Source organism: Schistocerca gregaria, chromosome 1 (assembly GCF_023897955.1).
Source record: "Schistocerca gregaria isolate iqSchGreg1 chromosome 1, iqSchGreg1.2, whole genome shotgun sequence".
In the NCBI taxonomy this organism is placed as follows: domain Eukaryota; kingdom Metazoa; phylum Arthropoda; class Insecta; order Orthoptera; family Acrididae; genus Schistocerca; species Schistocerca gregaria.
The window spans coordinates 768,752,141-768,764,223 of NC_064920.1; the positions used below are offsets into that span (position 1 = coordinate 768,752,141).

At 40.8% G+C, this 12,083-nt stretch overlaps 1 protein-coding gene across 1 annotated transcript in view; it reads left to right on the forward strand.

The window, feature by feature from the left end:
- The first annotated feature begins 2,639 nt into the window (after positions 1 to 2,639).
- The window catches only part of LOC126268233 (anosmin-1), a 266,943-nt gene continuing 257,499 nt past the window's right edge, over positions 2,640 to 12,083 (forward strand). The window contains exon 1 of the mRNA XM_049973884.1: positions 2,640 to 2,828. Within this exon, the coding sequence (XP_049829841.1) occupies positions 2,640 to 2,828 (189 nt within the window). The remainder of the gene's footprint in view (positions 2,829 to 12,083) is intronic.

Below are 12,083 nucleotides of genomic sequence, written 5' to 3' on the forward strand. Positions count from 1 at the left end.
CCTCATCTTTCACTGTTTGTGTTTCATGTAAGGCGGACGCGGACTTGCTGCGTTCCACATCCGTATTTTATATTTCATGTGAAAATATTCAATAAATGTGCTAATTGTTATTTTTCCAGTCTTAAAACATGTAGTTTCTTGTAACTATTTACGAACAGACGGCATCAAGAGGACCTTTTGACTGTTATGTATGAAGTATTTAACCACTATGGTCAACTATTGTAATTTAACATGAAAAGGTACGTAGCATTAAAAAAACGTATGTTTAAGATAAGTGTGCTTTCTTAAGTAAATTAACCTTGATCATTTCCAACTCTTCATTTACTTGAACGATAATTATTTTGTGTTAGTTCACCACCAGAAATTACGACCACGCTGATGGGCCGAACGCAGCATGAGGCAGAAGGAACATTATCGTTTTCCTACTATTTGTGAATCAACTCTTTTTTTAAATTGTGTAGTATTGCATTTTTTAAAGGTCTATAAATCTTCTGGTCCCTTAGTGTTGTTCCGCGTATGACTACATCGCGACTACAAAAATGCAGAGAAATGATCATGTTTCTTCTGAACGATCTCAAATAAATCGATCTGATGCTCTTATTCAGGTATTTAATGCTCAACGTACGTTATTATAATAGTGTAAACAATCCCTGATTCTGTTTCAAAGTGGCCCACCAAAATATTCACTTTTTCGACATTTTTCAAAAAAAAATATAAAATAACAATTTTTCTTCTTTTGGCCTCCTAAGAGCAACGCTATAACCTCCTGCCAGTAAACTTCTGCAGTGGCTAATTCCACTCCAATCTTTCTGCAAAATTGCATAAGGCACATCTAGTTTCTCGTAGCTCACCGTGTCCAATCTCAGAGGTCACTAACGGCTACGAGCATTACAGCGTGTCCAGAATGAGATTTTCACTCTGCAGCGGAGTGTGCGCTGATATGAAACTTCCTGGCAGATTAAAGCTGTGTGCCCGACCGAGACTCGAACTCGGGACCTTTGCCTTTCGCGGGCAAGTGCTCTACCAACTGAGCTACCGAAGCACGACTCACGCCCGGTGCTCACAGCTTTACTTCTGCCAGTATCCGTCTCCTACCTTCCAAACTTTACAGAAGCTCTTCTGCGAACCTTGCAGAACTAGCACTCCTGAAAGAAAGGATATTGCGGAGACATGGCTTAGCCACAGCCTGGGGGATGTTTCCAGAATGAGATTTTCACTCTGCAGCGGAGTGTGCGCTGATATGAAACTTCCTGGCAGATTAAAGCTGTGTGCCCGACCGAGACTCGAACTCGGGACCTTTGCCTTTCGCGGGCAAGTGCTCTACCAACTGAGCTACCGAAGCACGACTCACGCCCGGTGCTCACAGCTTTACTTCTGCCAGTATCCGTCTCCTACCTTCCAAACTTTACAGAAGCTCTTCTGCGAACCTTGCAGAACTAGCACTCCTGAAAGAAAGGATATTGCGGAGACATGGCTTAGCCACAGCCTGGGGGATGTTTCCAGAATGAGATTTTCACTCTGCAGCGGAGTGTGCGCTGATATGAAACTTCCTGGCAGATTAAAGCTGTGTGCCCGACCGAGACTCGAACTCGGGACCTTTGCCTTTCGCGGGCAAGTGCTCTACCAACTGAGCTACCGAAGCACGACTCACGCCCGGTGCTCACAGCTTTACTTCTGCCAGTATCCGTCTCCTACCTTCCAAACTTTACAGAAGCTCTTCTGCGAACCTTGCAGAACTAGCACTCCTGAAAGAAAGGATATTGCGGAGACATGGCTTAGCCACAGCCTGGGGGATGTTTCCAGAATGAGATTTTCACTCTGCAGCGGAGTGTGCGCTGATATGAAACTTCCTGGCAGATTAAAGCTGTGTGCCCGACCGAGACTCGAACTCGGGACCTTTGCCTTTCGCGGGCAAGTGCTCTACCAACTGAGCTACCGAAACACGACTCACGCCCGGTGCTCACAGCTTTACTTCTGCCAGTATCCGTCTCCTACCTTCCAAACTTTACAGAAGCTCTTCTGCGAACCTTGCAGAACTAGCACTCCTGAAAGAAAGGATATTGCGGAGACATGGCTTAGCCACAGCCTGGGGGATGTTTCCGGAATGAGATTTTCACTCTGCAGTGGAGTGTGCGCTGATATGAAACTTCCTGGCAGATTAAAGCTGTGTGCCCGACCGAGACTCGAACTCGGGACCTTTGCCTTTCGCGGGCAAGTGCTCTACCAAGCTGTGAGCACCGGGCGTGAGTCGTGCTTCGGTAGCTCAGTTGGTAGAGCACTTGCCCGCGAAAGGCAAAGGTCCCGAGTTCGAGTCTCGGTCGGGCACACAGCTTTAATCTGCCAGGAAGTTTCATTACAGCGTGTGTTTACAACAAACCTGATTTGCATCCTCACAGTGGCGTTACTAGAGCGACTTGTGCGACATTTGACTAACCATTATCTTTCACGTGCAGAAACACGCCCAGCAACTTTAAAGCGCACAAACTGCGATATCGTATTGTGTGCAGTAGGCGGTGCGCCTGTGAGGCTGCAGACCCGCCGCGCGCCCGTGGCGGTGGCGGGAGCGGCGAGCGGCTGCGCCCCGCTGCCCCCTGCGGCGGAGGCCTGCTGGTGCGGCCCTGGCGGCCGGCGCGTCAGTCATGGGGCGGGCGCGCGCGCGGCTGCAGCCGGGCCCGGCGCCTCTGCCTCTGCTGCTGCCGCTGCCGCTGCCGCTGCTGGCGCTCGCGGCCTGCGTCGCCGCCGCCGTCGCCGTCGCCGCGGCCGCCGCTGACGACGTGCGCGAGGCGCAGTGCGCGCTGCTCTGCACGCACCACGACAACCGCTCCGCCGTGAGTACCCCGCTAATGTCACGCCAAACGCATTTCCTAAGCTTCCCTTTACAGCTGTAGAACGTTATCTAATTACAGATGTAATGAACCAGCGCGACCATCGCAACTGGCGTGTTCTGAAGACAAACGCCGCACAACACTTCTGACAGTATCGTAGTAATTCTTTAAAGCTCAGCAACACCGCTAGTTTCTTTACGTTCCAATGGGTCCTCAGCATAGTATACTTCAGTATAAGACATGATGAAAATTAACGCTCCAAAACAAGAAGCAGTAAGGTAATATTTTTAGTATTGCACACGACAGGCCTGTTTCGGCTTATTTCAATTACCAAGTGGCCTGCGAAAACATGATTGGTAAGATCATCCATACGTAAATCGGAGCTGCTTAATGGTTACATTTGAATTGGTACTTACGTCTAGTTGGATATGATGACCGTATTGTATATATAGTAAACTTTTTCTGTCATGTCTTGGTAAGTGTAATACAGTTTACAGTTACAAAACGTAAAAATAGACGTTTTTTCATGTATTTTGAAAGTTCAGTTCTGACAGTTCTTTACCATGACGCTATATTTTTACAAAATATATACAACTAAACAGAAATACTATTACATTTCGTTGTTTTTACTTTCTTTGAAATTTCAACTATGGCATGTGTAGGTTTTGTTAATCATGTGACTATTTCTTTTCGTATTCTATACTGTGCACAAAGTTTTCGAGATAGTATTTACGTTTAAAATCAGTATATTCATTTAGAATTTATTGCAGATATTTCCCTGTATCAATATGAATTTCCAGTTAATCGAGACTGCTCTGGAAAGTCCTTTCGGCATTTGGTGAAATATTTCTAAGGCAGTTTCATTTTTCCCACCTTTATGGTGTTGAATTTTCAGACGTAAATAGAAGCTTCAAGGATTATTATCACTGTTTCTAGCGTGTTATTTAAACGCATCAAGCTTCTATTTGCACCTAAAACCCACACCATAAAGCAAGGAAAAATGAAACTGCCTTAGAAACATTACACAGTATACCGAAAGGACTTACTATTAATAATCTCGACTAAAAAGAAATTCTTATTCATACAAGGAAACATCCACCCAAAACTCAAAATGAACATACTGATTTTAAACATAAATACTATTTCGAAAACTTTATTGACAGTGTAGAATACGAAAAGAAATAGTCACATGATTAACAAAACTTATACAGATCATAGATAAAGTTTTAACGAAATCAAGAACAACGAAATGTAACAGATAAGTCGTATATAATGTGTAAACATGTAGCATCGTAGTAAAGAAATGTCAAAATTGAACTGACAAAATATCTGATAAAAACGTGTATTTTTAGGTTTTGGAACTACTAAAAGTATTATACTTACCAACACATGATGGAAAAAAAATTATTATAGATGCCATCTACTCATTACATTCAACTAGACTTAAGTACTAATGCAAATTAAAAATAAAACGGCCATGATTTACGTCTAGATAATCTTACCAATCTTATTTTCGCAGGTCACTTGATAAAGGCAATAAACCGAAACACGCCTGTCGTATAAAATATTTCCGGCCGTTGTGGTCGAGCGGTTCTAGGCGCTTCAGTCTGGAACCACGCGACCGCTACGGTCCCAGGTTCGAATCCTGCCTCGGCCATGGATGTGTTTGATGTCCTTAGGTTAGTTAGATTTAAGTAGTTCTAAGTTCTAGCGGACTGATAACCTCAGATGTTATGTCCCATAGTGCTCAGAGCCATTTGAACCATTTGTAAAATATTAAAAATATATTACTTTATTGCACCTAGTATGGGAGCTTTTACTTTCATTATGTCTCATAGGCATACTTAAATTTTTTATAAAGAAGTCTCTTTTCTGCTACAGTCCATTTTAACAACAATACAGTATTTGGTTTGAAATATTTATCTAATGTGACAGCACGTGCTTTCTACCTACTGGTCGGCGCTACAGTCCTTGTAGAACCTGGACCTCCTTTGTCACCTGTCTCCGTTCTTTTCTGTCAATCGCTGTCCTCCTCCACTTTCTGATTCCCACTGCTTTGAGATCCTCCTCCGTATCTTTACTTGGGTTTTCTCTCTTCAAGCTTTCTTATCAACACATTCTTAACACTTTGAGTTTCTGACATTTTCTATACGTGTCCAGCCCATCTCATTTTTTTCTTGCTTGACGTTTCAGTACAATATTCATCTGCCCAAAAAACTTCTCTAGTTTTGAATCTGTTCTCATTCTCCAACTTCCTTCCTCTCTCATCGCTCCAAATATCTTTCTAAAAATTTTCCTTTCTCATGTTAACAACCAGTCTTCCTCTCTGTGGTCACCACCCATCCTTCCGATCCATACATTACTATAACAACAGTCAAATATATCTGGAGTTTTTTAAGGAGAGACAAAACCTCAGTAGCAGACGAATCTGCCATATATACAATTGAGGAAGTTGAACTCTGACTTAAAGTATTTTTTTTTTTTTGCCACAATCAAAAGATTTCGCTACATAACCTCTCTGTTGCACACAACAAACGTCACGCTTATGGCAAATGTACTCATAAAAAATAACGTATAATCAGTTGATGGCCACTTGATGACGGAAGAAAGCTGCTGAAACGCGTCGTGCCAAACTAAACACTGTTACTAAAACGTGATTGAAGCAGTGAAGTGTGTACTTTGTAATATTCGTGAGACAGTCGTGGATCTGATCCAGTTCGATTTAACTTCGAGTACTTAAAGTTTACGTTGTCGCATCATATTTCTTGATTTGCCCTTTTCATTTCTTAATTCGACAGTCACTATACAGTTTGTGAGTAATATGTCACTCAACGGGAAAGATAAAAGCTCACATTCGCAGACAAATCGTTTAATTTCACATAGACAACCTGCGGAAGTTCACCCATACTGTACGGTTCGCCGTCTTGGTCTGAACACTGTAAGCACTAGCGGATATCGCCTGCCTCACAGAGCCCAGAGCTCACTTGGAGGTCTGTAATCCGCAGCACCTCGAAAACAGAGCTCACTGAATATTTGGTGATACTGTAAAGTATCGATTGGATAACGTTTTGGTGCGTTATTCTGATAATAAACCCCTGTACACTAACGTATTTAATTTCTTAATCTTTTAAACTGGGACTAAAATCAATGTGGCTAGTCGTTCTTTCAGCAATCTCTGCTACCAGCATGATGGAGATCCAGAAATGTACATTTTGGGGAAAATTGGATTAGTCAAGAAAGAACCGGTTACGTGTCCAAAGTGTTTACCTTATTCAAAGTCCCTTGACTGTTTATCCTCCACTGCATCACGAGAGTTTGGCAACTATACGAATCAATGATGTGTTCACGAAATTGGTTCATACTTGACTGAATTGGACGATCATTGCTGCAAAACAATGACACATGTAATGATGTTTTTGGTAGACTTCCTGAACATGTGTTCTAAATTATTCAAAATTTTAATTTGTGTCGAATTGTCCTTATTCATAGAAAGTGACTGACGTTTTGTACGTATACCTCATAAAAGGCAATTTAAAAAGAATATGTTACTTGAAGATAAATTATTCTCTGTGCATGTCGTTCCTCAATTTTTTCGGTTATGCCTGAAACAACCAGCGTGTTTACGATGGTACTAACGACAATGGTAATAATGCTGATGACCGTAAGGTAATGGTAGACGACCGTCCAAAGATAGTAATCCCTTAACATCTAAACAAATTTCTATATGAAGGATAAAAATAAAAAATCGTGGCACTTTAGAGGTGCCTGAAACACACAGAGGAACGCAGCACTTGTCAGAAGCTTTGGTAGCTTCACGCACAATTAGCACCTACCGGCACTGGTGCTGAAAAACAGCTAACCTTCCAATTACCAGAACTGCAGTGGTATGATGCGGATTCGCGACATTCGGCGTTAAGGAGGTAATATTGATAATAGGTACATGTCCGTGTTTCGCATGTCGTGTCCTTAAAAAGGAAGAACGACTACAGTTCGGCAAGTGGAAGTCACGAACCTAAAAGAAATTTGTAACTAAATGCCTAATAACTTGAAATATTCAAAATATGTGTGTCGTTTTATTCAATATTTACAGAAAATGATGATATTCAATTTCATAAAAAATATAAGATTTATCAAGAATTACTTCTTATTCTTGTTTCTTTTTTAAAATGGGAACAACTGTTTTCATACTAAAAGATACTCTAATCCATTGCAGAGCCGTTGTTGTGTACTTAACTATAGCTCAAGTTCAAGTAAAGAAATTTCTGAATCCGACTGAAGCAATTAAATCTTCTTTATAACGTCTACCTTAACTGCCGTCTTTCACGCTACTGTTCTTTCCCACGTGATTTTCGCCTAGTTTGTCTGAAACACCCAGTTCGTTATCGATTTCGTAACTTAGGTCATGCATCTGCTCGTGCTCCAGTAAAAGGTGAAGCAACGGTGCTAGAAGTACAGTGCTAGAAGTAAACATTTCACAGCGGTAAATAAATTCCGTAGTAGAAATAAGGTATATAAGTAAATGAAATATCAATGGTTCTAATGGCTCTGAGCACTATGGGACTTAACTTCTGAGGTCATCAGCCCCCTAGAACTTAGAACTACTTAAACCTAACCAACCAAATCACATCACACACATTCATGCCCGAGGCAGGATTAGAACCTGCGGCCGTAGCGGTCGCGCGGTTCTAGACTGTAGCGCCTAGAACTGCAAGGCTACCCCGGCCGACAAATGAAATTACGTGATAGAGCTTCAAATTACACGAGAAGTGGAGACTATTCACAATTAACTTGCGGCTAGCGTTGTCACCTCATAATGTTTCTAAAAGCTCGACTTGTCGTGATGTTTCAAGAAAGATGAGAATGATCACTTCTTGGATATGGTATGGTCGCTCACACCCTTATTATCTCTGACATACATTCTGACGGAACTTCTTGGGTAACAACTAAGCTCAAGTAGATGTACGTGACTGTTGTTTACCCTTACTGCTTGTGCATACTTGAATGGAATAAGAAAAAACTAAACTTTTACTCGTGTTTGGTACCCTTCATAGCACAAGGAACAATTATGAGGTTACGGCGTAGAGCAGAAGATATTATCTCGGTCCAGAACTATAAAAAGAAGAGACGACGTCTTCATTAACATCTAACAAGAATGAACGACTCACCGTGCAGTGTCACGACATTTACATCTGTTTACAGCTACGTCTTTACTTTGCATTTCACTACAAAGCGCTTAGCAGAGGGTTCTTATGTAACATACGCAAGGTATTTCCCATTCCAATCGCGCTGGAGAGTACGAATAATAATAAGTTATTATACGTCTGTTTATCTTCGCAAGTTTGGTGGAAGTAACACTTAAGAGGATGAAGAACATTTTTTTTAAAGTTCACGATGAAGCTGTTAGGCATCAGTTATGGTGACACTGGCCAAAAATCCATTGAGCGTTTGTGTCGCCCTTTTTTGGACGCTCTCAGTGTCCGCCGTTAGTCTTACATATTTGCTATTGCACCATTACTTTATAAGCCATCTAATTCGTTAACAAACCGAGGCTTCTCAGAAGCCTACCACAAATCTAAGCTTGCTTTTTGTTTGAGTACAAGTGAGTTATGTGACCCTCACGTAACACCGAATATTTGTATGACATGTTGACAAATGTGATACCTTAATGACGTAGTTAAAACATATTACAGGTTAAAACTTCAAGAAAGTGAACAAGCTGGCACGATTTGCTTTTATATGCGTATGAAACAGCTGGCACCACTGATCTGTTGGAAGAAAGTGTTCTCCATGAAGAATTAATTATGAAAAAGAACTGATCAACATGACTGTTGCATGTCTTGAATGCTGACAAAAAGAAAAGGCAGAAACGAATATCTAATCAACATTTGGACTGCTTTAAAAGCAATGAAATTTATTCTATACGTCTATATGTTATTTTGGATATGAAGCACCAATCAAAATGGGAAGCGAAAATCGGTTATCCTGCAAAAAAAGCAAAAGCGATTTCATTTCTCGAAATGATAGTGGAAATCTTTCCTTGGGATCTCTTTGTCGATTGCCTTGAAACCGGCAAAATAATAACCGGCAAAAACTGTACAAGTTTTGAGGCCGAAATGAGTAGAGAAATACGAGAGTAATAACCAAATAAATAAATCATTTTTCGTCAGAACATAGTACCTGTGTTACAACACAAATAACATATTCATGTGCTTTCAGCTTGGCATTGTTCTTTGTTCAGATGTACATGTTATGTCTCTACTACACTGCAACGTGAGCCTTAGATAATAATCTATTGTATATGACAGTAAAAATGTTTTTTATGCAAATGAACCTTTATCTGGAAATGTCTCATGTCCTGAAGATTCTGTTTCATTCGTTCCGACTCTTAGTGCTGTTAAGAAGTTACTTCTTTCAAAGACTTATATTCATGGGGATAACGTAAAAGGAGGGGAAGGTGAGGGGTTACAACATAAAAAGCATGACTTCTCATATTTTGGGAAAATCATTTCGTTCTGTTGTGTGTAGTACTATATACCATCACATCTCGATATACAGTAAGGCTTGCAATATTCTCATTTCTTTAATCATACTCCACAAAGGTACTTTGTCAATGGGAAAACTAAACTATTTAAATTACAAATTATTGTAGCATCCGTCCTTTTTCACACATTTAAATAATGGCATCGCGAAATAACCAAAAGCTACTGTAGTATAATTCAGTGTGCAACAGAAAGATATGGTCAAACAAACAGTAAACATCCTTCACACGTAGAGGACTAACATGTTTTACATGGACATGGGTTCGCAAACGCTTTATTTCCATATTACAGCTCAGTATCTACAACTATTTAACATATTAATCATAGGAAACAAACTGGAAAAGGAAATATCAGCACAGTACGAAACACTTTTCTACACGAAAAGATCAAAACACACTCGGTTGTACATGCATCAACTCACCGTCACTTTTAATTCCTTATGCGCTGATTGGTTTAAGGTCCAGTGAGTTTGGAGTCTAAGGAATTCGTCCAGCTCCATCTATCTATCTGTCACGAACTCAGTTGTTTGGAGGCCTGTGAACATTAACACTAAAATCAGAACGAACTCCACCGTGTGTGAAGTACGTGATTTGTCGCTCTCGTAAACGCATAAGTTCCAGAAGTTCCAGCAGAACTGGCAAACTTATTCTCTAATAAAACAGTATAAGTTTCGCCATTGAGCCTGGCTGGAAGAACTGAGGCTCTAACGGTCACCAAAAATGCCGGTGAAAACGTTTCAGAAAAACTTTGTTGATGACGTGACTCCACAATTTTGTGACTGGTTCTCGACAGCACACACGTGCTGATCGTGAAAATTTACAATCTGAGCACGCTGAAACGAAGCCTCATCAGTGAACAGCACACCTGTAGTGAAATGAGGGTTGACACATTGCTAAATGAAACATTCGTCGAGGTGTACTCGTGCAGGAAAATCAGCTGCTGATACTGCCTGGATCCCGACGGAGATTCGAGTCCTCCCTCGGGCATGGGGGTGTGTGTTTGTCCTTAGGATAATTTAGGTTAAGTAGTGTGTAAGCCTAGGGACTGATGACCTTAGCAGTTAAGTCCCATAAGATTTCACACACATTTGAACATTTGATACTGCCAGCACGCGCTGTACGTGATATGGACAGAGCTGGTTCTCATGTAGCGCTCTCCAGAGTCAAGTGATCAACCTTATTTGTTGCAGCTACTTGTCTTACGTTGACACTTGGGATGTCGTCAGCTGCATGAAAATATTCCTCCTCCAATTGATATGTCCTTGTCCTTCTAGGGATCCCTACTCCCTAAGGCCTACTGAATATTTCATGTAAGAAAAATATGTACGTAATGCTGATACTTTCTGTTTCTCTGTGTTTCCCACGATTAATGTGGTTATGAAGAGAAGTAGAAAATGAGCTATAACATGGAAGTAATGCGTTGCCAAACACATGTTTATATAAAACATTTTATTACTCTATGAAGAATTTTCCTGAAAGTTTGACCATACCTTTTACAAGCTGTATTTATTTTCAGAGAAGCACTACTTTCGGTCATGCGGCAACTTCAAGTAACAGATAAGCACTACACGAGGTTGAATGAAGTTTCTGTGCGTCAAATATACATGTGTGTTTAGTTACAGAGTATGTCACGTATATACACAGGTGAAAGCAATTAAGTTTTAACGCTAAGAAACCATTATTTAAAATGATGTAGTGCTAACCTTTGACCTGAAGACACTCCAATCACCGTCTGCAACTACATCAATACTCCACAAGCCATCTTACGTTCTGTGGCTGAGGGGACTTCTGCTACCACTATCTATTCCTCCTTCACTGCTCCACTCGCGAATGGCGGTTGTTCCCCGATTCTTCCCCGAAAGTACTCTTTGGGAAATTCAATAGTAAGCGTCTCAGTGATGCACAACGCCTCTCTTGTAGCGTCTGCCACTAGAGTTTGTTGAGCATCTCCGTAATACTTTCGCGTGGATTAAATGATCCCGTGACGAAACGTGCCGTTCTTCGTTGGATCTTATCTACTTTTTCTTACCTCTAAAGGAATTAGTTTCCGGAAATCTGCATTTTAACAAAAAAGGAAAAAAGACTGTCTTTCTTTGTTAGTATGGCAATTTTTCTCCTTCTCCTTGTAGAGCTTTACAGACATTTGAGATCAGTTTCAGGTCCAGTTAGGATTACTTACTTCTTCTGCACTTCATTTCCTTTGTTCTTTGACACCTAACAGCGTATGATGAACACTCCTAATAGTTTTCGCAAAATTCTATGTCTACTAGCATTCGTAGTGCCTAGTAATTTATCTCATTCTTTTTCCCTCTTTTGTACCTAGACCTGAGAATTTCTTTGCTGCATTCTTCGACTCCCAGTTGGTCATTTATCCGACAATACAGACACTTTTCAACACACGTTCGTTAAGGGTGCACTGTATTTAGGATGGGTGCACATAAATGATAAAGTCCTTCCTTGCCTTCTGAGTAATGAGTAAATTTATACTTTGGTTTCTGGAACTTACAGAAATACACATTTAGTTCACACATTTTTGTCTAACAGTGGAAAATTACATGAGGTGCTAAATGTTCACGATCATCCACTTCTGCTGACTTGCCTATTAGAGCTGCGTTCTAACTAGTGACTTTTCTAAAAAGCCTGCTTTGTTAGTGGTTCATACCAGATTTGTTTACGTAAGCTACTGTTGTTTATGAAAAGGGTAAATGAACTGATCCACA